This window comes from Lepisma saccharinum, chromosome 9 (assembly GCF_977018435.1).
Source record: "Lepisma saccharinum chromosome 9, izLepSacc3.1, whole genome shotgun sequence".
In the NCBI taxonomy this organism is placed as follows: domain Eukaryota; kingdom Metazoa; phylum Arthropoda; class Insecta; order Zygentoma; family Lepismatidae; genus Lepisma; species Lepisma saccharinum.
In genome coordinates, this window is record NC_139237.1 from 75,906,540 (window position 1) to 75,934,194 (window position 27,655).

The window sequence follows — 27,655 nt, forward strand, 5'->3', positions numbered from 1 at the left end:
AAAAATAAAATGACTTTCCAAAGTAATGTGAAACACTCAGCTATAGTCATGTGTGCTGCCGATGAACTAGTTGGTTGGTTGATAGGAACGAAATTGCTGCAGACAAAAGAGAATGTAACAAGTCTGAACACGAGGAAATTTGCACCAGTTATCATCAACTAATCTCCTTTGCCAAAAGGACAACTGCAATTTACATTTATTCCTCCTCATCTTCTTTACTTGGCTGTGCATACCTTTTATCAAGTTCTTCCTGGGCATATTCCACTTCTGCCTTCAAGCTTTCTGCTGCCTTCAGTTTATCTTCATTCTCTTTAATAGCTTCTTCATGTTCCTTCATGGATTCCGCGATTGCCTCCATTTCCCTGCGCAACTTGTCTTTGGTAGCTTGGATCAGTTCTTTGTTCAATTTGTTGAAATATTCCCCTTCGTTCGATGACCTCCTTCTGTCCCAACCGCCTCCTAAACTATCCAAACCACTGAGCTTGCGTTGGATTTCACTCCTGAATAGCGATCGACAGCTTCTAAGTGATAATTTGAATGTTCTCAACATTTCTGCAATGTTTCAGGTTCCACAATTAGAACAGACAGAACTATCTCTGGGAGCTAGTTGCTACAAGAGAATTTAATTTTCGTGCATGCATCTGGTCGACCCTTATGGTTAGAATTTTAACGATTGCTAATGTTTACCTCACATCTTCCATCTTTTTGTTCTATCCTATTTGCAAAAATTGTATGCTGTTTGTTGGGTTGTGTTGGTCACAAATTCTCAGATTACTAAGTTGGTTCACAAGCGGGAAGCAATTGGAACTACGGCAAGGTTGATATATACAGGTTGATCAATCATGTTTAGTGAATGGACATTGCGTGGTGCTGAGGGTTTCTTTTTTATATACAGCAACAAGAAATTGTTCAAGTTATGTGGTCACAATTTAACTGACATCATTCGCCAGAGATTTTATTATGTTGTTACTTCTTAAGAACTATTTGTAGGGTATAAATCTGAAAAGAAATGTATTATATGTTAAGAATGTATTAATATGGAAACATGCTGCTTTGTACAGTGGGATCCATGAGTATTACCGTGCAAATTGTCCATCACCATGTTCGTGCACTTTATTTAACCCAATAAGAGCTTCAAGAATTAAAAGAAAATTCAAAACAAACTGTTGACAACTTCTGCACAAACATGCATACAAATCCATCGCATAAAAACACATAAGATGTAAGAGAAAAAATAATGAAAATGGTCATGGACAATTTGCACGGTAATACTCATGGATCCCACTGTACAACCTATAACCAATGGCGTCCGCAGGGTTTTTGTCACAAAGGGCCCAAACAATGTTGTTTTTTTCAGGGGGGGGGGGCAAGCAAGACATTTTCCCCCAAAACACTCCTTCAGTTTGTAGTTGTTGTGTTCCTGCAACAATTTCTGCCAGACTTACTTCCAATTATCTCTCATTTGTAATAATTTGAGTAATCACTGTGACTGGAATGAAATTATATGTCACATTCATAATTTTAAGCTGACATTTATTTTCCAGAAGGTAAGGGCCACCTGATCCCCCCAGTTGGACGCCCATGCCTCCACCGAATATTCGGAAAAGTGTTCATTTATTTATTTCAGAAATAAATCGACAGTTATGTATTTGCTTTTGCGGGTTTAAATCTGTTAAGTGTGAAAATTTGGATTTTCTTTGCAATTTACGGATATTTAAATTACAAACGTAGAAAGTATATACAAAATATTTTTGTTCTTTTTTATGCGTTTTCTACCACTTTATCCTAATCGCGACGATTACGATGAATGATGATTAGACGAAATTAAAGATTTTTTTTTAAAAGTCCACTTAAGCACAGAAAGGTTAATCGGAACTGAACCTATAGTTTAAAGTGCACATGGGATCTAGGTGCCTCCACCGGGCATCGAGAACCCGGAACCCCTTGATTACAAGGCGATGACGTTAGCACTGCACCATCGGAGAGGCATAAATTAAAGAGACAAACACAAATTAACGCAAATGTCCATGCCGGGACTCGAACCCGGAACCTCCGGCAGCGAGATCGCTCGGCCCCGGAGACGGCTTATGGCATTGGTTCAAATTCCATTAATTCAAAGTTATTTTGATAATCTTGCACTTACTATTGTTAGTTTCTATTTAATGAAGGAAAAAAATTAACAAACGCAGTGTTTCAGTGTCCCTGTACAAAACCGTGACTCAAGATAGTGAAACAGAACTTGAAGGCCCAACTCTCTAAGTGGAAGAAAGCATTATGTAAAGAATTGCACAATCTTGGGGATATAACGTAGTCCTTGGGAAGGACTAATTCTCCGGGAAGCCATCAATGCTAGGCAAGATCAGGCACCTGGCAACCTCTTGGTCCTAGAAACTTCTCTGTCGTATACTGTATCGTAAACGTGAAGTAAAAATATGCCACATGCACCTTCACTATGTTAAGAAAACTGTTTAAATACAGAGAATTTCGCTGAACGGGGTTTCAATTGTAGATGAGTTCAGCAAGTGTTACTTACTCCTTGTTACGTATTTTGATTCAGTACATAATTCGAAATCTAATTATTGCTTTTTTTCTAATGGGTGAACTTCATGGAAAACTAATTTTCGCATATTAACACGCCCATCATTGTGTGCATGCGTGTTTTGTATAATAATACATAGGCTATAATAAATAATAATTGCGGACGTTAGGATAAACATGTTTAAACAGTGGCCCTTGTGAAGTGAGCGAGGAGAATTTGAACTGATAACAATTCTTGATATCATATTATCATATTGAATGCCAGAATATCAATAGTAGTAATAATGTAGTAAGATTTAATTCTTAATTAGCCTTTATAAGTTTCATTCTTTACAGATAAGAAAATCTGGATCTATTAACTTTTATGTGCTGCATTCTATGAAAAAAATGTTCATATTAGAGGCAATTAGTTCTGATGTGCAACCGTTTGTTGTACAATATTTTACCACTTGTAACGGGGTTTCTGTTTATTATCCACTGTACTTCGAATACTTCTTTATAAATACGAACAATGAGGCTAAAGTAATCGTGTGTTCTTCTTTAGAAAGAATCCAATTAAGCCTGAACTTGATTCAAAAGAGCGGAAGGAAATTTAGATTGAAGGAACGCAGTGAGGCGTAACAGTTTTAAAGAATGAGAGAGGAGGAGGGGGATACTTGATGGCTCCGGAAACATTAGTTGAGAACATTTGCCGGAGGGAAATATAACGGGAAGAGATGAGAAGCCCTTGTCTTACATGGCCTTGTGTCTTGAATACACGCAGAAAAAACATGGAAAAATTTTCACTGCCAATGACAAGTGGGAACCGCATAGATCAAATAGAATAGAGCACAAACATCTCAATTGATCTCTATAGGACATCGATATAACTTTCCTCTGAATCATATTCAAATTTAAAAAATACTACCCGCTATCATGATAAAACTAATGTGGATATAAACAATATATAACAAATATGTTGATATTCAGAGGGCGATAAATTCTCAGAAAAAAATACAATTCCATAAAATCGAATTCAGACATTTTGTGAATTTTGCTCAGTGAGTTCCATTAATATCACCTATTAAGATTGTGTGGATGAAAAAACATCCGAGATTGTCTGGAACGATTAATAAAAAACTAATAAAACCCGAGAGAATATTTGAATCAATGGCCTTCCTATTAAAGGATATGATTGCACTTCAAGAAAACCTAAACAGTAAGAAGTATAATTGCCCCCAAAGCCTCTGATTTAAATTTCCTGATTGGGATAAGAGTGGAAAAGTAAGGATCACCATACAAACTTGCCTGCTGTAACTTTTAACATTTCTGTTTCGAGAAATATCCCCTTTGGTCATAATTCAGACCCACTTGTAGCTGGGTTGCGAATTAATGGAGGGATTCTGTAGGGGCGCCTCCAATGGACAGAAATAAAAATCTGCAAGAAAGGCAATTCTTCAATGCTGCCAGAGATCATTCTGTACCCCCAAAAAACAATAGAATAGTAATGTGTAATAATACAACACAACTATTTATTATAAGTTTAAATATAAACCTGTTCTTTTCATAAACATGCTGGGGGATTTGATTTGATTTTACTTCGCTTTTTGGCTAATTGAAGACGAGGATAATGATATGCTGAAATTTATGAAGGGACAATCACAAAGAAAACCCTTGCCCAGGTTGGGATTCGAACCAGGGACCTCTTGCTTCGTAGCGCGCTTGATAACCTTTTTAAACATGTACTTTCAATATCTTTGCACAAGAAGACAAAGAAGCTTTCGTTTTAGAGGGTCATATATACACCTCCTGTACAAATATTAGTTTATTTTGTATACTGGGTTCTATAAATAGCTAAATTTTCTGAAGAGCAAGAAAATGGCTAACGCAAGTGTTGCAAAATGCTGTAACAAATCTCTGAAAATGAAAATTCAATGTAGCAATTATTGGCATACTGAATACTCCAGAGACATATTTTTGCAAGGAAATGAATGAGTATTTTTTTAAAATGTTTTTCTTCTTCTTGTTAATGTTAATAATTTCTGTGTGCAAACACCCACTATCAACATCTCCTTGGCCAGGTATTCTCCCCAAAAACAAAAACAAAAAAATATTCGCATCTTACTGGTCTGTCTGCTTCTGCTATTAAGTTTATTTTTGAGTCCAGAACGCGGTGGGTTGTTGTCCTTTCTCATGTTCAGCCCTAATAAACATACCAAGCGGATCAAACCTTAAGGTGGAAAGTGAAAATAATGCAGATGAAAGTGGTGATTGTTTAGTACGATTGTTATCCCGATTACATGGTAGTCAGATGATTACGATGATATCAGCACAAATGATTGTGAAGATAATTTCTTGACTAGAATTGATCATTGATACAAATAATCATTGTTAGCTGCCTAACTTAACCAGTAACTATCATTGGACATAAATAATATATGTCAAAAATATACATATATAAATATAGTGTCAGTGAATAATGTAGCCGTTTGCTGTCCAAGCGTAATCCAAACATCACTTATTATAACTATAGTTCACCTAAATTCACTAACAGTATAGATATAATGTTTAATAGTAGCTGTGCATTATTTTCTTGTGTATCTGTGTTCCCGCCACTTAGTATGGGGAATCAAATTTCTAGTTCTAGGTATTTAACGTGTGTAGTTTTGTTTTTAATTGTAAGAATAAGTAAAAACTTACTGCAAACAAGAAATGTTTAAGGCCAAATAAATATTAAATGATGGTGTTTTCAATAATATACGACTAACATAACTCCCCTCATAATAAAGTCCCCATACGCACCCTTAGATACTACACCTTGGCGCACATACGTATGTTGAGTCATGGGTTTACCTTGTGCTTGCCTACAAGCCAAAACCACCGAACAGAACAGTGACGTAGAAAGGGAAAAGGCGGATTCAAAATCTCTCATACGTGTTGTTGAATCGATGTAATGATAAGCCACATTTCAGCTGAGGAGCTCTAATTGAACATTATCGTGAAATTCGTGGGTTAAATGTCCTCAAAATGTCTTCATAAATCAAGGGAGTTCTCTTCGTAAATGGCTGGCATACATGCTAAGACAGCTTATCACCTTCCCTTGCGCTCTCTGTCGGCGGCACGGAGAAGTGAGAAAACGCTGCTGCGTTCGTGATGGTTTCTCCACGTTTTCTGGCCTAATAAGTATAATACGGATTTGCATGACGAGACCAAATGGAGTTATAATTGAGGTGACTTGCTGACATTGGAGACTTTGGTTTTTGGAAGGATGCAGCACGAAGTTCTTCAAGGAAAGAGGTTGTTGAGATAAATATGAACAAATACTAATAAATTAGGTCCCGTACTCCTCAATTAAAGGTGGTAATACTTGATATATTGCATGGTAATAGTTGAACGATTGCTGTGGGTAAGCCCACATGTCAGTGTAGATAGTTAATGGGCCCGATATCAGATGAGGGAATGTTTCATTATTTCGGATTCTAGTTTAAATTAAAAGTTAAATCCACATTGCCATGTAAAGTCACGGACACTTCTGGGTTGTGACGACACTTGATTTTCAACGGGATTGTTACAACGCAGAAGTATGCGTGATTGTACGCACGTACGTACCTACGTGTATAAAGCAGAATTGACTATGGTTTGTTCTCTCAAAGAGGTAAATGATTGCGTGGAGGAGACAACGCTGCTGCAGGCACGAACCTTTTGCAGCAGTGCGCAATGCTTTGCTCCGCCCATTTGCTTTCTCCCCTTCTCTACCATTATGCGCCGTGTTGCTCCACAGACTACTGGGACATAGTGTAGTGTTTACTTACAAGATGTTTGCGAAGTTCTTATTAGTCAATCAGTATTTCAAATTTGTATAACATTCCCTTTTCCTTTACCGTTACAGATCATCTAAGAAGAGTCTTCATATGTATTCAGACTATTACGACGAGAAAGAGGATGGACCAAATCTCGGGTCAAGATCTATTTCCTTGGTAAGTCTACCAATTTATATTATTTCGATTTGTTACACAGTGTAATTAGCCAAAGGAGCATTCCAAAGGAGCCTTTATGTTTATCCTGTACGCTGATGGGGTGCCATCGTTTGGTCCGGAATGGAATTCCCAACACTGTTCATTGGGCTGTAGATCCAGACAGGATTTATACACGAGCTACAGCTAACATCACAACACCACCCCTGCATATAGTTTGTTGTATTTATGATAGCTGCCATTAAAACTGGAAATATTTGCAATGCTATGCGGAAAGAATCAACAGAACAGAAACGATAACACACCGGTACTAATTTGGTGATGAATTCTTCCCTTGAAGGAAGAATAAGACAAACAAAGTAGACGCAAAAAGTAAGAAATGATTACTATGTAATGTATGCACGTTTTATAAACTACCTAGGTATATTGCATGTAGGGAGACTTTTCTAATCGTAATTGATTGATTGATTTGGATTATTTTACTTTGCATTTCTGCCTCTTTTGCCTAATCGCGAAGATCAGGATGAGTGATGAAGGGACACTTACAAAGAACACCCATGCCCAGGCAGGGATTCAAACCCGGGACCCCTGCTGTACTAACCACTCCGCAATTGAGGTCGGCACTTTTCTAATCAGAGCATTTGCAGTCAATATGAAAACTTATTTATTGTAGAGACATTCCACAAAAATTATTAGCAACACAGTAGTAGACGATGGAGCTTTGTTTTATTCATAATTCAATAGTAATGCAGTAATACGAAAATACTTTTTAGATTGCTGTGCAGAGTCAAGGTTAAAGATGCATGTACCCTTTTATCACCATACTTATTCAGTTTGTTAACAAAATCGTCAAATAAACAGAAGATTCTCTAACACGGACATTTGACATGAAAGCGAGTGTCAGTTGCATGCGTCCACATAACTTTGAACTTTACGATGCGCTGAAATCGGTTTTCCTTCTAGTGTGAACTTTGGCAGTTTTCAGAATAAATCTCATTAAGTAATAAATACATTGAAAAAATAACAGTTTTTCTATCTTTCCGAAAGAGTTGTTTGCTTTGTTGGCATGTTGAGCACAGACTATAAGAATGTATAACCATATATATAATCCTTGGTATAACTTTTCCAGCTTTCATGTTGATTGGTTAAGGTGTAGTTTCTTTTTCTTTCTATTTTGGGTAGATTGTTAAAAGGTGATTAAAATTGCTGCTGTCAGGTAGCTGGTGCTCGATTCCGAACATGCTTTTTTAAACTTCCACTGAAAGTCGTGACAGAACCATTTCGCAGTTGCGTTACGTGGCTCTCCCTGCCATGCAGCATTTTTTTCTTGATCCTCTTCTGGCTACGTTGTCCCCCCTATGTAAAACAAGTGAAATTGCTGTCTTCCTAAAAGGGCTGGTGGAGGAATGCCAAAAGCAAAAGCCACAAGGTGTAATTTTCGACGAACTGGTTTTCATCACGCGAAGCTTGTGAGGAAGGTTGGATGGAGTGTTGCTTTGCTGCTTCGAATGCTTGTTTGCTCCAGGCTGTGACGTAAATCGTGCGACAAGATGGAATTGCGCTGTTGCAGTGTGTGAGACAAAAATGTGATCTGAACGCATGTTCCACAAGTGAAAGGGTATGGCCGAGTAAAACCTATGTGAACTCTCTCTGGACTTATTTGACAAGCTGCCTGTGGTGTTTTGATTTGCTTTATTTTACTTCGCCTTTTTGTGCCACTTTTGGCTAATTTGCGAAGATGGAGATGAGTGATGGCATGATGAAAATGATGAATTGACACTCACAAACATCCACGCCCAGGCCGGGATTCGAACCCGGGAACACTAGTGTTGTAGCGCGATGTACCTGTGATGTCGTAGTGTTTCTGAGTAACCCTTAGGAATTAACACATGCTCGTATCATGTTAGCTATCAATATTTAACAAATGCGTCCCTACCTCTCTTTTCCTCTTTATTTATCTAAGTTACTTGTATGTCTTTAGGTTAATCATGACTATGAGGCCGAATGATGATTCGATGAAACTGATGATTGGAAACGCTTGCAAAGGAACATAGGAATTTGAACCTTCGTATACACGGTAAAATACGTTTATTCCCTTTATTACTCTCCGTTTTTCATGTAAAATCAGGGACGTATTCAAGGGCGTCCGAACCCTCTTGACAAAGACTAAAATTAAATCAGCAAAATTCTTGCATGGCGTTTGCTGCATAATGTAAAGCTTATTTAGCCGAACTTAGACCAAGATAGGATTCGATTGGAATGAATCAGTCTTGTATTCACAGCATGTACAAAAATTAATAGACAACAACAATAGTGATAATGGTAATAAAATAATCAGGGACTTCATTTTTCATCAGCGAGATATTCAGTGGACAAAGAATTTGGAGCTACTTCTTGCAGTTATTATGATTTAAAGAAAAATATTCCGAAATGAATTATGTGGGGGAAAATGTTAAATGAATATCTTAAATGCAAATATATAAGAAGAAAACGGACTCAGAAACAGTGAGACAGGGAAGTTCGTGTACCCCAAATAGAACTAACTTATTGTATACGGCTAAAGTACAAGGTGTCCGGCATGGGACTGACAGTTTTTAAAAGTATGTTATTTTAATACGGTAAGGAGTAGCTAGAAGCAAGAACATACACTTTGAAGGCAAACTCAAAAAGTTTATATTGGAAGCAGTTACAGCTCAGTATAGCTCCCCATTAGCTCCGTTTGTTGCATGGAGAATGTCTATCTAGCCTGTCTTCAAGCTCTCTCCACGTGTTCTGTAGCTAAAACAAAAGTTGCGTCGGTGCAGGAAAAAGCAGGCGTTGCCTATGAAAGTCAATACGGGAGCGGACCAGGCAGCTGGGAATTCCAAGGCTCAAATGTTCACGAAGTCATGCACAAAAGATTGCGTTTGTATGCATCCTAGGTGCAGTTGTTGTACGAAATTAAGCCAGATGTCAAGCTGAAAAGACATTCATTTTCCATTGATATTCTGGAAAAGATTTACGTTACCCCTTTAGACTTCTTACTTTGGAGGTACGTGGGTGTATTCTTGCCAAAAGATAAATGACCTACAAGAACTGTAGGACAGTATTCGGAAAACCCGTGCCTCTGTAACCCCTCAGATGCTACAGAACACGTGGAGGGAGATTGAACACAGGCTAGACATTCTCCATGCAACAAACGGAGCTAATGGGGAGCTATACTGAGCTGTTACTGCTTCCAATAAAACTTTTTGAGTTTGCCTTCAAAATGTATGTTTTTTGTTTCTAGCTACTCCTTATCGTATTAAAATAACACACTTTTAAAAACTGTCAGTCCCATTCCGGACACCCTGTATAATAGTAGGCGAATTGTCCTTCACCATTTTCATTTAATATGTTTTCGACAATGTGATGATCATGAACTGCAATAGAAACGTCAAACAGCAGAGCACAACACCTGCTTAACATCTTTCTTTAAACGATACAGGATACAGAATAACAAAAGATAATTTGCATACTATTATCTTTGCATTGGACAGTATGTTACCCTATAATTCAAAGGTAATTGACAGCTTTGACGGTAAGTGAAACATAATGTTTCAAGAACAAACACAGTATGAAATAATACAATACTCATGTTTTCAGAATGCAAACATCGAGAACGAAAAATTATTGCATTAAAAAATAATACGATCCAATATGGATCTGTATACGTGATAGATTTTGAAATTCCGAAAATTTATTTCATCGTTGGAACAAGTCTAGAAAACCTCTTCTTCGCGATTGGCGCTCGAGTTGTGGTTCTCCCCTCCAAGGCGTCCTCTGTGGCCTTGGCGAAGGGGATCATTTTAATTAACGGTGGAATTCCGAACGCGGCGGGGCGCTAGAAAACCACCATGCACGCGAAGCAATTACGCACCAGGGGGCTCTTTAACAGCCTCTGGCTTCCTTTCTTTCTATAACCTCTTTGGATGGTGTCTGCGCTGCGAAACAGTGCTCTCCAAAACAATCTTGTTAGCTCTATGGAACACACAATTTTTAGATAAATATTTCAAGCAGCACAATTATAAATATGCTGTATGATATACGAGTATACCAATGGGCGGTGCCAGAAAATTTTCAGGCTATTCATACAATTTGGATAGTAGAAATAATAATAATTATTTTTATTATCATACTTTACACAATAATAATATAAACTAACAAAAATAACCAATTTGATTCGGTTTTTATTAGTAGTATATAATTGGAGGGACTTTTCTATTCGATCCATCATATGAGCTTTTTAAGTTTCTTACGTTTGTTTACATGAACGGTTTCTCGTATTTTACACTCATTTTTTTTAATTAATGCATTTTTTACTTTGTTACTCTGTTCAAATAATTACTAACTGGTGTGTATTTCTGTTATCAACAATAAAAGTAACAATCTTTCTTATTTTTTGTAACTTAAAATGAACAATGCCAAATTGAAGGGGGGGGGGGTGACGGATTGGATCCCCACTCCCTCTCCCGATGCCCTTGTATACATCTACATTGCCTCCGGTTTTATATATACACACATGGTGTCCCCGGGCAACGAACAAACTTTTCCAGTTCATCAAAACAGAGAGAGGAGTTTGGCTGCTGTGTGGGAAACCCAGCTTCGATACCCAGGGTGGTAAATGTTCCCGCCTGTCCCTGCAAGAGTGACACTATGGCTCGCCCAGCCTCTCACCAATGGGTTCGACCGTCGTAAAGACGTTCTGAGCAAGGTGCTGATCACATCTTACGATAATTACAGCAAATTTCCATCCCTGCCTGGTACTCTATCTTCGCATGCAGTGAGGCATGATGGCATTGAGGCATTCCTTTAATGATTAGTAGCATAACTGAAAATGCACTACTTTAAAAAGGGGGCGAACTACACGAGCAAACGTATTGAGAAAATCCATGTTTCTGAAGCTTTCTGATCGATGTGTTAAAAAGAAAGTTGCCCGTGGCAGTGTTCTCATTTACCATTTCATCATTTTATAAATCTTAGTATAATTTTAACAAAAAAGTCGCATACTAAAGAACAATTACATGAATGAAAGAGTTAAAAGGAAATAATTTAATGATAGATATATTTAGTTTATTTTACTTCATTTTTCTACCATTTTTGTCTAATCGCGAAGGCAGTCGATGATATTGGGGCAATATGCATCTTTTCTCATGACCGATGACCTTTTTGACAGCAAAGGGTCTCTAAAGAAAGCTCGTGTTCGGAAAGTGCACCGGAAGATTTCTGTCCTCTGTGCCCTTCCCCGGTGTATTGTTATATGCGAACGCACTTGTAGGTACAAACCTGAATGCTTAAAAGCAAAACTGGAAACAGAAGCAGAGAATCCCTACGGGGATACTTGATTGCAGAGACCTGACTGCAATGTCACGTGGTTCTTTCTGTTAACGGAAACTTGAGTGCACGTTCACAAATCTAGTACAAAAAATATTTTGCCAAATATTCTTCACAACCAAGATAAGTTGCAATAGATATAGTCTCATTTCTTAGGGGGTGAGTGGGGGGAGGGGGAGCAAAAAGACAATCTTGCCCCTCCTCTGGGGCTTCTTCACATCAGGGAATTCTGAGAGCATTTATGGGTAGAATCAGAACAACCAAGGAAGAAACTTTCATTTCTTGGCCATTTAGATTTTTTTAAAAGTTTACTGTGTTACAAACGTCATGTTCAGGGCTGATGGCTTAGTTTTAGACCTCAGAGAGAGGTAACACTATTTATTCTTAACTTCACGTGTGATTTTTGTTTTTTTTATTTACCCGTGCAAATAGCACCGTGCCATGTAGGCACATTTAGTGGATGGAGGGGGGGGGGGGGCGTATGGCCCACACATTCTCAATCTCAAACATTTCGGAGGTGATGTTATCAGCACTACGCCCCGGCCGCATTTATTCCCCCAGGGTTGCCCACAGGTACCCATTTATTTGAGGCTGGGTGAGCCCTGGAGCCGCTTTATGCGGGGACGAGGCCGGGAAAATTCTGACCTTAGATCACCCACAGGGGAATCGAACCAGAGTCTCCGCGTGGCAGTCAAGACGCCCTACACCGCGTCGTCTTCCATTCGTCTCGAATTTTTCCCCACCTTCCACTTTTTACCTAGAAGGCTCAAGCTCCACCTGTCCCCCTGGTTCGGATCCTTTGCATCCGTGCAATGTAGTTGCACATGGAAAAGAAGAGATTTAAAATTAGGCTGCTCTCTGCCCCCTTCCCATCGGGGTACGCGGGGTTTATTGTTTCACACCGACCGCATCTGTCCGTAAAATCGAAGCGGCGAATTTCTAAGGGGATAATTCCACCTTACACTTGATTTGCAGAGACTTGGCTGCGATTCTTATCTGCACATGGATCTTTCTGTCACGTATTTCTTGCTGGTAGCGAAACTTGAGTCTACGTTCATTTAACCAGTGCAAAAAGCTTTGCTGCTATGCACCAGTTACATTTGTTTTACATTTCATAATTTTACAATTTCATAATTTTACGATTTCATAATTTTATAATACAATATTTTCTCTCATAATTTAGTTGGTAAGTATATATTATTTTCTTCGTTGGGTTCCTCAAAAGTGTTGACAAGGCGTATGGGACATTATATCCTGCTTCTTTTAGGTCTCTATAGAAATAATCACGCGTAGTTACATTAAGATGACATTCAAATATAATATGATCAGGTGTTCCTTCAGTTGCACCACACTGACAGATTGGGGATTGAACGATCTTCCTAGTGTACAAGTCTTTAGGGGCTAGGGTGTAATTTAGCCGACTTCTAAGAAGGCTTGTTAAAGAGTTTCTTGAAAGGTTAATGTCTTGATACCAAGGTTCTTTTATGTATAAGTGGTTGAATTGAATAATATTTTTCCCATTAGTCTTCCCTGTAATTGTCCATTGTTTCTTCCAACTTTTCAAAAAATCTGTTTTAGCATGCGACTCTAGCGCTTTTGCAGAAAATTTAATCCGAAGCGATCGGTGACTTGATTCTTCAGCTGCGCATGATGAGAATGTAAAAAAAAAATACCGAACAATATCGTGAAAGTTGGAAATCCTTAGATACTGCGGAACGTATTGTTGCAATATTGTAATGCATATTAAAAAGGAAGTGCTCAAACAATACGGAAGCGGTTACTGTTCAATAGAGCACTTGATGGCTTAAAGCCTGAATGCATCCGCAACAAGGCATAACATTCTCCTTTCAAGGACGGAACTCGATGCCGAAAGGCAAATATTTGCCAAACAGATTTCTTCTTGCACTATGTCCGACAGTGTAAATATTTTTTAAAACTGATTACACAGCAGATTATCCTTTCACTAAATGGCGCTGTTAACGTAAAGAAAATAATTGAATGGCGATTTCACCAACTTAAAGCTCCAAGACTACGGAGTGGAAATTGATCCAGCAAATACCCTCTCCATCATTAAGTGTAATACAAGACGGAAACTGAATTAGTATTGTGTACAGTACGTAAGCTATTGAAATCGTTGGAATGTGAAATAATGCACGATTCGTGAATATAGGCTACAGCTTGAATAAAATTTAAAGAGTTGCGCTCCTAGACCCATACAGAACAAATCTCAAAGGGATATCCACAATGTCCAGATCAGATCCATGGATATTATGGATGTCCATTGGCCGCCCAGTGTGTATCAGTCATGGATATCCATTGAACGTCTACGGGATATCGAGTCTTAGATATCCATTAGACGTCTACGCGATATCGAGTCCTGGATATCCATTAGACGTCTACGGGATATCCCGTCCTGGACATCCATAGAATCTCCATGATCCGCAGATTGTCCAAATCATATATCCTTTCTGGATATCCTAGAGATGTCTCCATGGATATTCTTCCCCTCTTTCTGACGCTGTCATTGGTGCTGACACATACATCATATTCTCGCGTTACGACGCTAGGGGTCCCGGGTTCGAATCCTGACCTGGGCATGGATATTTGTGAGTGTCCATTCATCAATTTCATCATATCATCACTCATCCCCATCTTCGCAAATTAGCCAAAAGGGCACAAAAAGCGAAGTAAAATAAAGCAAAGCAAATCATACATCATATTCTTTACCAATTTGTTCAAATTTTTTTTGGTTTATGGTCTGTGCCTGCACATGAAATTTCAGCGAAAATACTTTCACAGAAATGCATAGATACCAGTTTTACGATTAGTCATAATAAATTATTTCATGTTTAAAATAAACTTGTTCGTTCTTGCACTCGACACTACATAATTTCATTCATCACTGGAAACCGATAAAGGGTGTCAGTCCTTGAGTTTCATTTAGTAAGCTGACGATTAATAATTATGCTTGAGTCATTCGAATAAAACCCTTCATGATAATCGTGTGAAACTCTGTGTTAGGCGAATTAGTCATTTCGTAGTGCCAGGTTGTATTGTGGTAGGAAGGTGACACATTTATTTATATTCGATTCATTATACTTTCACTTTAGAAGGAAACGGTCGTTTTCACCTAATCGTGAATGTCATGATTCAATGAAAGTAAAAACTTGGTATGCATAGTTAATGGCAGTTTCGCATTGCAATTGGGTATCACAAGTGTCTCAAGAATTAGGTTTAGTTATTCAGCCAGAAGGGACTAGTTGCAAGAGGTACAGTAGGATTTTAGTACAATATATTTATTTTGATAAGCAAAGAAACCAACTCAGTGGTGCAAATAGGCCGTTGAGTCAGTGTTGTCATATGGGAAATTTCCCTCGATGTGTGTAAATTCAGGTAAAATTTTATGTGGAGGGAAAATAAAAAACGAAGATATAAGATTTGAAGGAAAATTTGAAAATAACCGACTGATATATTGACTCAATCTCTTTTGAAGTCTCCCACAATGGATTATGTTAAAGTTTTCAGTATGACTCAAGCCCGTAGCCAGGCAGGGGTCAGGAGGGGTTCAGCTCCTTCAGCTTCTTGACATTAGGTTAAACTATTTTGTATAATTTGTTTGCAGTGAAGAATAGTGCAAATGTAGACATCAGATATTATTTTGCTCACAAGTTGGTGAAAGATAAATTCACAGAACATTCGTTCATCTTGTTTACGAGCAGAAGTCTAAGTAGTGGCAAATATTCAGAAGATTCTCTATGCTTTAGAAAGTTCTTTCGTAGAGGAGCTTCTTTATCTGTACCTTCGCTGCCATAGTTGCGGTCTCCTATTTAGACAGAAATCTGCGACTTTGACGTCATCATCTACATTCTCTCCACATCTGCGTCGAAGGTCAAAAGCTCCCAAGTTTTAGGAACGAAGGGTTTTTTTATTGCTGGAATGTACGGTAGGTACTATGATTGAATATTATGCATTTTTCTTGTATGATATAAATCACCAAAAATAGTATGGAGTATGTAGTAAGAGATGATGACAGTATTAGTCTATTAACACGTCAAGAGATGTTTTAGAAGATATGAAAAAAATGTACTTACATAGTATTTTTATGATATTTCTAAATTTAAATTTTATATTAACTTAAAGACCCCTTCCACACATACACACACACACACACACACACACACACACATAATTTACCTTAATTTAATACCGTTCAACTTTAGAAAAATGGACTTGGTTTACAAGCCCCCCCCCCCCACTCGGAGATCAATTCTAGCTACGGGCCTGCAGCCTGGTATATGACAAGTCGGTATCTAACTTTTCAACGGCGAATATTCACATATTTTTTTCTCAAAATGTACCATAATTACATTGATGTTAATCATGGTGTTTGTTGTTTCCTCCATATTTTAATTCATAAGTGGTAGAGCAGCCACAGGCTGAACTTCGCCCATGAATAAAGAATTTCTAATTCTAATTCTAATCCCAATAATTTCATAAATTGTTTTATGGGACCGATGTAAATAATAACAATAACTGGTCAAACTGGAAGTGTGCACCATTGAAATCCCTGTTGCCTCATATGCCGGTGGCGGAACCAGTCGAAGAGGTCATTGTAAGGTGATGTCCTGTTGATCCTTGGAACTTGTCCAGGGAGGCTCCTTTCCTGTCCGAATCTCCGTTAATCGTGGCGCATGCTCTTTCAGCTCCGGGCAACGAATATTACGAACTCGTTGCGTCCTAAGCATTGCGAGGAACCGTTACTTTTTCCCCTCTCATGGTCTTGTAAAAACTCTGATGGCGTTAGGTTGCAGAAACCACTCTAGCTTGTTTCTATTTTTCTCTTTCGCCTGATCGTACATATATGCGATGAACCACCCACCCCATCTAAAATTAAGCCAGTTGGGAGGGACTGGGGGGTACAAGGTCCCCAGGCCTCTTTCATCTGCAAATGGTCCTCCAATGGCAAAAATCTGTTTTGAAAAGTGCCACACATTGAAAATAGATACTTGAAATCATAGGGTCGGGAGAGAGATTGGGGGGGAGGGGGTCGAACCGGTCCGGTAAATAATCAAAAGTTTTCAGATGTCTGACCAAATGAGTGAGTTTTGTTCCTTAATCTGGAGTAAGGTCCTATATAATCACAATACAAATATTATTACAATTAATGTACAATCAGTTTATATAGTATTTTGTATGATTACATAAGAATAACAAACAGAACATGTTGATCCAAGAATTATGGGAAGATAATAAAAGTTTGTGAATTAGTGTATCTTGTCATTTCTGACGAGTCACTGGTGAGACGTTCATTATATTTAACTACAAAACTGAGTTGTTCAATATCAAACTATAAGTTTACATATGAAAGTGGCAATTTTTATTCATATCCACTATCATAATTGTCATTTGTTTACTTTTCATTGACAATACATTGTTTCATTCTATCGTGCACATTAACTATTTTGATTGAAATATTTGAAGACGAATTTTATTTGGTGCTTTGTTTAAAATATAATTTCAGTAATTTTGGATTTTTTGTAAGGTGTCTCAAAACAATCTATAAAGTCAGTACAAATCACACTACTTGCTTTATTGTAAGCACTAGCTTCCTATAAACTCGTAATAAACCACACACAAACAATTATTTTTATCTGGCATGCCCCCTCCCCCCCGGCGAGTTGTCCACATTTCCCCCCATATTTTTATTTTCTTTTTGTGCGAGCCTTAGGCTGTACGCACTACATAGTTTTGATTTTTCTACAATATTTTGTTACATTTAGTTTTCTTTTAAGCTGTCTCTTACTTTGTCCCCTATATACACATTCTTCCCCTCCCTCAACAGTTCTTCTTCCAGTCTTTCTTCCTTCTTCCTCGCCCCACTTCTCTTTTCCTGCACTCTCACCAAAAACGCATACATTTTACATTACACACACTTACACTATAAATATGGCTCGTCTGGAGCATGATCACTCATTTCGCTGCCTTCTCTAATAGCTTTCCCACGCCGTTCTCTTACTTCTCCCAGGTATTTCCCCACTTGCTGCCCCGCTTCCTTTATCTTTAGTCTGTCGTCTTCCACATCTATCACCTCCCTCCCTGTTAAGTTTTTCATCCATTTGTCCCTTAGGTCACGTGTAGAAGGGCTGTTCAGTAGGATATGCTCGTCCGTCTCCTCCCCATCAGACAAAGGACATATCGTTTCCCCTGCTTCGTTTCTCTTTCTTAGTTGTTTCCAACCCCCTAATCTGAACCATGCCAGGGCGCCTCTTTCATTCTTTCCTACAACCTGGATATATCTCGCTTTCCCCCATTCTCTTACTCTTAGCTGTTCCATGATTGAGGTATTTGTTTGGCAGTCTGCTATTATTTCTTGCTTATGTCCAGTAACCTGTCTCTCCTTCCCAGGACCGGCTCTGTTCCCATGTCGTACCATTCAGATTCACCACAAGTTTTATGTTCCCGTCTATATCCTAGGAAGCAATGTCCTTCACCTTTGAAAGAACCACAGAGAAATGGCTTCCAACCAGACGCCACTAACCTCCCGACTAGCAATTCGATACAAGTGTGATTTACCACCTTCGTTTCGGAATCCTCTTTGCAACGACTAGGTTTAAGACCTCTGGCTGACAGCAGGTAAATTTTACGATTATTTTGTACCATGATAAATTAGAAGATTTTCTAAGAACTCTCTTCTGTCCATTTGTGACGTCACAATGTCTGCAAATGTAAGCAAGTTGTATGTGTGAATGAATGTACTTCGGCGAATGCGCTGTACAAAACGTAGGAAATGAAACCCAAGGCCGTAAAAGTCAAGAGTGTAATAGTAGTCGTAAATCATACTTGACTTGAGCCCTCGTTCACTCCTATTAACGGAGTGTTACACGGGCTGAATATTCCATAAGGCGTAACTGACTTGCAAAGTACAGCTAGTACAGTCACGTTCAAATATACATGTCCCTAATTTGTCCATTATCATTCATGTTACTTTGCACAATGTGAGGTTCAAGAATTCGAACCAACCCATCAAAGAAACATTACCTCTTCTAAGACCGCCAGCATAAAATTATTCCCCGAAAGCGCAAAGGATATAAAGGTGAAAAGTGTAATGATGCACGATTTGAATGTGTCAGCATTTTCCCCTAATGCCCTTAGTGTATTAGGATTTCTTCCTGACATCCTAAGTGTATCAGGATTTTTACCGTGGCACTCGGAATGTATTAGAATTTTCCCGTGACACCCTTAATGTGTCATCAATATTCTACTGTAAATTAGTGAATCTGAATTGTCCTGTGGTACTCTTAGTGTATCAGCATTTTTTCTCGTGGTACCCTTAGTGTGTTAGATTTTTCGTAGCGCCCTTAGTGTGTCAGGATATTCTCCACGGCATCTTTAGTATACCATGTACTTTTAGTGCATCACGATTTTTCCGTGGCACCTTAGTGTAACATTTTTTATGTCACCTTTAGTGCAGTCTTGGTGTATCAGCATTTCTTCTCGTGGTACCCTTAGTGCATCAGGATTTTCTGTTGCATCCTTAGTGCATAATGATTTTTTCCGTGGCACCCTTAGAGTAACAGGATTTTTTCCATAGCCCTCTTACTTATGGTATCAGGCCTTTTCCATGGCATTCTTTTTTGGGCCTCCCCGATGGCGCAGTGGTAGCGTCGTCACCCTGTAATGAAGCGGTCCCGCGTTCGATACCCGGTGGAGACACATCGTGGTTTGGATCCCACTTTAAACTGTAGGTCCAGTCTCGATTAGCCTTTCTATGGGACTTAAAACACCAAATCAATCGACAATGGCACTTTTGGCGTATATTTATTTTCTAATTGCATCCAGGTCATACTACACATAAAATTGGGGTACTTTTCAAAAATATATTTTTATAATGATTAATGAAAAACATCAACCACTAAGCTTGCAACACCAGTCTGTCTTCCGTCTGTAAAGGTACAAAATTAGTTTATATACAATGCATCCTTCTTTGTGTTCCGTCAATTTTTATCTTCACATCGGTACTTATATATCTGTCTTTGTAGTATTTTTCTTAAATTTCACGTGATGCTCACACACTGTGATAAACACTGATAGAAGGTAGAACGAGCACAATGTACTGTGTAAAGCTGTGAGCGTACTATTCTGTAAAATTCTCACCTGTGTTTTTTTTATTATTTCTGTTTCTTAAAACCGTATAAAATTTTCCAAGCAAATTCTGACCAGTTCGTCCAACATGTCAATGGCTTCATTAAGATCCTTTTCTCGTATTTTTTTTCTGATCATTTTCTAATTGACTATCTTACCGTTTTCAACATCCTCGTTCATGACTTTACTTAGTTCTAAGTCTACTTATCTGTTCTTCAACAGCTTTGTTTCCCCATTAACTACTTCAGTTATTCCTACTTCTTGTTTTAAATCCACTTACCACATCTGAATCCTCTTGTCTTTACGCTGCCCAATTATGCACTTGCCTTGTTTTCCTTGTTACGTATACCAGATTTCCTTTCTTTCATACCAGACTGCCATAAGAGCACTTAATAATCCTCTACTATCTCTTTATTGAATTAATTGAGGCAGCTTGATGATATCTTTACAATTGAGTGAAGTGGTTCATAGTCTGTCTCCAGCGAAAATAATCTGAAACATTATATTTCAATGATTCCCTCGGACTCACAGAGCATGATGGGAATTGGGGAGTAGTCATGAGATGTTTTCTAAAGTCTGTGCCCAATTCACATAATTATTTCAGGTAGCCTCGGGAAAGATGAGTAATGTGGCGCTCTTCTCTATGTCTTAGCATCTCTCCCCCATTCGTCTGGAGCGATGCAACCAATATTGCCAACCTTTTGCCCAAAATGTTACCAAATTAATCATGAAAAGAAATTGTATGCAGTGTTAGGCTATCGTCATGCTAAATAACCTAATGCGAAATACATTAAATATGAACATTCTGAATTATTGGAAGTCGATTCGAAGCTTTAGTTCCCAAAAGTATGGAAATATTATCATATCTTCATTGTTATTAGCCACATGGATAATATTTCTATATATTGTTGAACCACGTTATTTTCTATTTATTACCTAAAAACATTATTTAATCATCGAATAAGGGCTTGTTAGTTTTTTTAAAAAAATATTTTTAGCGACGAAAATTAATATTGTGCAGAGTTGCCAGATCATCATAATCATTTTGCCTATTTTTAGCGTCGCTGCTCTACACCTCTAGAAAAATCACGATGATGAGGAAGAATGATGACTTGACTGTTCATGAATCGAGTACCCTATAGTCCACTCAGAATTCAATTATTTCATCTACACTATGGTCTGATAGCTACATACAACCAATATCAATACTCTGAGGGCATTTTTTTGTTTATCTCCAAAATGTTCTATATTAAACTTTAAAGACCACTCGTGAAAAAAAACACAAAAAAAACACGCTATGACCTCTAACGTCAAAACAAATTTTCGTCAAATCCAATTGAATTTGGCGATATTAACGCACAGTTGGCACGCATGGATGCAGCACAGGACCAGTTCGAGAGGCTTCAAGCTTCGTGCTGTTTGTCTGTGTAAAGAGAAGACGAAAATTAAATGTCTTGCCTTCACTCTTTCTATTAGCATGTGGATGGATAGTCGTGGAGTACAGGACACGAATCACAACCGAAGGACCACAACTAGGAAAGACAACAGGAAGCTAAATGCTTTTGCCGGATGTTCGACAGTTAGTTTCTTTTCTAACCGGTCGCCGGTTTGTTTCCTGTGCTCTACTAATCTTTAGAAACGTGGATGTGGATCGATGGACAGAAAAACGAGATCCAAATTCGTATCGTGAGAAGATACATTTTTTCTTCTGATTTTAAACCTGCAGTGGTGGACAACTTCACTACCTCAAGGCCGCTCGCAACACGCGATGATGGGATCTTCCCTTGCACGTATTCACTCAATTCTTACAAGCAGAATATCACGTTACGTTCCATAAATGTAACAAAATAGTGTAGAAAAATCAAAAATATGTAGTGTGTACAGCCTATGGCTCGCACAAAAAGAAAATAAATCTAATCTAATCTAATCTCCATAACTTTTCACTGTAATCATTTCATAACACGACAACAGTGTTCGTAAAGTTACTTTTTAAAAGTAATTCAGCTACTTCGCTCTAAAAGTAACTCAGTTCATTTGAGAAAGTAACGCAGTTACAGTTTCCGTTGCTTTAAAAAAGATAGTCGAGTACTTATACAGTTACTTTATTTTAACTTGTAAAACATGTTTCTTGCATGAATTACAAGCAAGCTGTTTTATTTGTCACTGTTGGCAAAAAACAACATTAATTTTAATTACATTATAATTAACCTTACATGTTTTAATATTTGTGGTTATTATAATTCAAAGCAATCCACATGCTTGGACATCCCTAACACTTTTTAAACCATGATTTCGTACTGTTGAACCAAGAATCTGTGACCTTTTCAGAATTATTGTCGTAGTTTATGTTTTACACTTCGTCCACATTGACAACGAAGTAAATGCACGTGTCTCGTAAGTAATCACATTGGTTAATTCCAATAGCTGTTCATCAAGAACTTTGTGCATAGGATTGTGTGTGATACATTCATATTTAGCATCGTTTTTCAGCCACTTTTGGTTAATCGCGGATATAAGGATGAGTGATGATATGATGAAATTGATGAAAGGATACTCACAAAGCCTGCCCGATCGCGCAGTAGTAGCGTCGTCGCCTTGTAATCAAGGGGTCCCGGGTTCGATATCCGGTAGAGGCATATTGTGGTTCGGATCCCATTTTAAACTGTAAGTCCAGTCCCGATTAGCCCTACTGTGGACTTAAAACACCAACTCAAACAAACAATACTCACAGGAAACACCCATCCCCATGCCGGCATCAAACCGGGACCCCTGGCCTCGTACCGCGCTGTGCTTTTACAAAAACAGTATGGAACTAATTGTTACTTTTTCATTTGATTTGATTTTTCTTATTTAGCGTCGTTTTTCTGCCACTTCTGGCTAATCGCGATGATGAGATGAGTGATGATATGATGAAACTGATAAAGAACATCCGTGCCCGAACACGGGAACCCTGGCATCGTGGGACGCTGTGCTAACCGCTCCTCCATGGAGATCTTCTGTTACTTTTTCAATTACTGCTTTGAAAAATCCGCTAAGAATTAGAATGGCACGAATAATTAAATATAATCCCAACATTTCCACATGGTTTCGTTTAATGTAAACTAAACAAAATAAACAATCTTTTCTACACACTGGAGCGACGTAATTTGCATAAGACACAGTTTCCTGCGCAAGATAACGTTTATTTCGATGTGAGAAGATTCTTGTCCAGTGTTGTACATCCGCGGTCTATTGTGTCGTAGACAGACTTGGAAAGGGTTTTGGGGCCTTGGAAAGAAGACACCCAACGGAAGATTGGGGGATGAGAAGACGCGATTCTCTGTAACCTGTTTCCGATGGGGGGAGGGCGAGGGAGGGAGAATATAAATCGGTGCGGCTCTGACCCTCAGTGTTGCTAACTGCATCACTGAATATTTGCCAACAGGAAAACATTTCTGTAATGATGTTTTATATACGTAGACTCGACGTTTCTAGTTTGCCAGCTAAAAACTGAATCACGCGAGGCTAGATTTCCTGCTAGTTTTTATCTTGGAGTAGTGGTGTGGAACTTTCTCGTTTGCTAGTTTTCGCCTAACATAATATTCGTTGCCGTACTTGTTGTTAGACTTTTGCTTCAGAGCAGACAAGCTATAGAAACGGACGAGCAAGAAGAACGTCGCAGGAGAACCACAATCAAAGAAACCTGCACAGACCCGCGACTCCTGTGCATCGTACTCCCGCGTGGAGGGGATGGGGAGAGTGGACCATGCTTCCTTATGGCCCGAGCTGAACGGAAGAAGGGAAAGCTGCGTTGAGACTTTTCGTCCAAGGTTTTTTGCCTTGTGGTCGCTCTAATAGCTACTGGTTTCGGTTTCCTTACAATTACCAAAATCACAAAAAAAGAATGGGTAAGAAACTGGTTCTAAAGAATAAATAGTAAATCAAGGTACACTCAAAATCAGGGTGCGAAATTCCGGGGGGGGGGGGCAGGGGGGAATCCCCTCACCAACGATCTTGTCTTGAAATTCTCCCCCACCAAACTTTTCCGCGGAGAGAGTTTTTGTTTAAATAACAAACATAAACAATTAGTTTGGGAGTCGAATATACTTTACTGGAATAATATCGAAAACATTCACAAAGAACGGACAAAGATGAGCTTCATCTCTAAGGACACTGAACCCAGCAATCCCCAGAACACAGAAATTAGTCCGTTCATTTCTTATCGCCTTTCGTCAGGTACCACAAAGTATATAAATATATTAATAAAACACGTAATAGCATTTGAATGTGAATTTTATATAGAAAACGATTATCTTCTTAATGCCTCTTAATTTTTGCCCCTTCCCCTTAGTCAGGTATTAGTAGTATATTAAAATCTTCAATTTGCAATTACATTTTGAATGAAGGACAGTCGATATAATATATTGCATATTATATCATATAATTTGATTATTTAATAATTTACACATATTTAATGACATTATATCTATAGTAGTGTGTGCGTGTGTGTCTGTCTGCTCCTTCCCCCACCAATCTGCAGTAATTTCGCAACCTGCTCAAAATGCTTTTTTAATGACGGATATGAGATTTGCAGTAATCATTTTATTAAAAAAAGAACATTGTTCAACTACATCTTCATTGTGTATATTTTAATATCGTCTTATCACATCCGCTGTGTACAAATCTCACTGCTATGGATAGATTCCTAAATAAACACGAACGTACCTAATTTTTGCTGCTTTGCTTTATATCCAGCAACAAACTCCCACAACCCATATTAAAAAATCACAGGCAAAAAACAACGATTTTCCTTGCCAAACGCAGATATTTTCTTCATATGACCAAACCTTCGCTCTGATTGGTTGTTCATCGAGCAAGGAAACAAGTTGCAATTAGAACACGGTCTAGTGGCCAAAGCCAGTCCAGCGCCAACTAGGGCATTCCAGTACGAAACCCAGCTCCGCGTGATTCGGCCTTCAGTCTGAATTTACGAAGTAAAATATTGGGAGTATTTCTCCATTCGTATAGTGGTAACACTGAAAACTGAAGCCTATATAGCTTCTCTCTTTCACCTCAGGATGTTAAGAGAGAGAGAAAGAAGAAAAACATCGGTATAAAAGGAGGATGGGGAAGCACGCAGCTAGAAAACCAGTTTCACAGGGACCAATTGGGTGGACCACGGGGCAAGGCGTGAATTAATGAAAAGAAGAAGAAGAATTAGCGGTCGAGGTATACACTGTGGAGGCAAGTTTGGTCTCATTCGTTTCCATTTAGAGCCCGAGCAAAATACAAATATGTCTTAGAATAGAACCAGTATTGACATAAAGGAAGCTTGTTTTCACAGCTTCTGCTCGGGCGCTTCTTCACCTCTCACCAGACTGGCTTAGAGAGTAGCAAGCAGGTTAAGTACAATAGGGAAGTAAACATTTACAAGTTAACCATTATCATGATGGTAGTAAAAACTTGTTGAAAATAGCAGCAGTGTCTAAAGTAAACTCCGTGGTCTAATAGCCCCGCGGGGGGGTCAAGGTCTGGGTCACGAGTGCTCAGGATTTTTCATCGGGGGGTAAGGGTAAACTTAGAGCCAAAATGGTCAAAATCTGGGCCTTTGTGAAAAATTTTAGGGCGTGTTGAGGAACTTTTGGGAGTGTGTTAGGGTGTGTGCACCGGACTCATCGCCACTGTAATTTTGCTTTCCAGACCTCAGAAATTGTTGTAGGGGATCATCAGCCCATTGATAAAACGTGAATAGTAGATACAAAAAAATAATTATTTTTATATGATTCTTATTATATACAATGGAAACTATTAGAGTATAATGTAATAAAAATCATCTTTTCTCCAAATTTATTATTATTACTATTATTATTATATCATTGGGGAGACTTTTCTACTCGATCCAAAAGATGAGCGAATATCCAGCACAACTGTTTTTCGTTGTCTTTTTTACATTTCATGCATTTAGTGTACTCAAATGCATACTTATTCCATTTTGTGAAGATCAAAAATATTCTAAAGTTAAAAATTTTGCAAATATAAGTTTATTATTCCTCCATCAATTTGTCTATTTCGTTACCTTAAAGTTTTTATAAACCTACAAATTATCATAATAAAATTCAATCTATCCTTGGTAGCTCATCATGTATTTTCAATGGGGGAGTTTCGCAATCTGTTGAAAATTAAACAGTGCGCGTACAAAGCAAAACATACATATAAAATATTTTAAGCATATTCTCATAAAAACCCTGTTTATACTCCTGGGTCAATGAAGCTTCAGTGTAAAATTTCCAGTTCAAATACTGTCAGTATAATGCTCTGTGGGATTTGTATTACGTGATTGTCCTCTTATCAATCTAATCTTTTCACGACTCATCCTCATCTTCGCGATTAACCAAAAGTGGCGGCGTTGTTTATCTGACACTTTTGGCTAATCGCTAAGATGATAATGAGTGATGATAAAATGGATGAAGGGACACTCACAAAACGCTCACGTCGAGGCCGGGATTCGAACCCGGGATCATCGGCGTCGTAGCGTACCGTGCCGCGGAGGTCAACAAATCAATCTCCCGGGTTATCCGTTAGACCTGTTAAGGTTTTGCTGATCATTTTCTCACAATCTGTTTCTTTTCGCTCAACAAGATTTATGTGAACTTCGGAGCTTCTTTCCTCGATCCATTACTGCGATTAGAATTATGCTCAGGTAGGGTGTAAACGAGTCGACGATCAAATGCCTGTGGTTTCCTGCAGGAAGACGAAATGGCGAAGCTATGTTCACGATTTACGGGTAATGATGTAAACAATATAGGAAGACCCGTGTTTCCACGCGAAACCTTTCACATCCTCAAACAAGTTCGTACGGCTTGGGAGGATTTCTCTCGCTAGCGACAGACAACCGACGCACGCAGCAGTTTCCTACGCACCTGAAGGATATCGTGAGAGAAACGGAAACCGCTTCGAGTAACGGAATGAATCGATGTAATACGAGAGTTACCGCCATTGAAGCAATATCACATGTTACTTAACTGTAGGGTAATTTTTCAAGGTCGTAATTCCGCCTCCCTCTGCCGTAAGAACGATTTTGCTGAAGAGGCTTCCCCGATGGCGTAGTGGTAACGTCGTCACCTTATAATTGAGATATAATGAATGAGCTCTATTCATATATATCCTATTTTTACCTGTTTTAGGGATAATAATAATGATAGTAGTATTTTAATATACACATTAACATTATTAAGCTATTAATTATGAAATTGTATTCTTATTATTACATGTAAGACGCAGGATTTTTCTCAGACGGGCAGCAGTGCTTAAAGTGGGGGAAACATGGCGTAACCCCAAGTTAAGAAAATTATCATAAAGCATCCTCAGCACTAGGATAATTTGCATAGGCACTTAATCTGCTTCACGGCACCCCATGTTTTCACTATAATTTCACCATTTTAATCATATGAAGTCTTTCCAGATATCTCGGGGGGGGGGGCAAGTGCCCCCTCTGCAGGCGCCCTTGCATGTGACATATTTGTTTTGTACCCCTCCCGCAATATAGTTCTACAGTCTGTCCCAGAAGTCTGTGGAGCAACGCCGCGCATAACGGTAGGGAAGGGGACAAAGCGAATGGGCGGAGGGAAGCAGTGCGCGCTGCTGCAAACAGCTGGTAGGTGCAGTCACTTCCCCTCTCGCGCGTTCATTGG

General features: G+C 38.6%; 1 protein-coding gene across 1 annotated transcript in view; it reads left to right on the forward strand.

Moving 5' to 3' along the window:
- sprt (PDZ domain-containing protein sprite) overlaps positions 1 to 27,655 on the forward strand; it is a 130,352-nt gene that overhangs the window by 55,289 nt on the left and 47,408 nt on the right. The window contains exon 3 of the mRNA XM_083128426.1: positions 6,407 to 6,494. Within this exon, the coding sequence (XP_082984552.1) occupies positions 6,407 to 6,494 (88 nt within the window). The remainder of the gene's footprint in view (positions 1 to 6,406; positions 6,495 to 27,655) is intronic.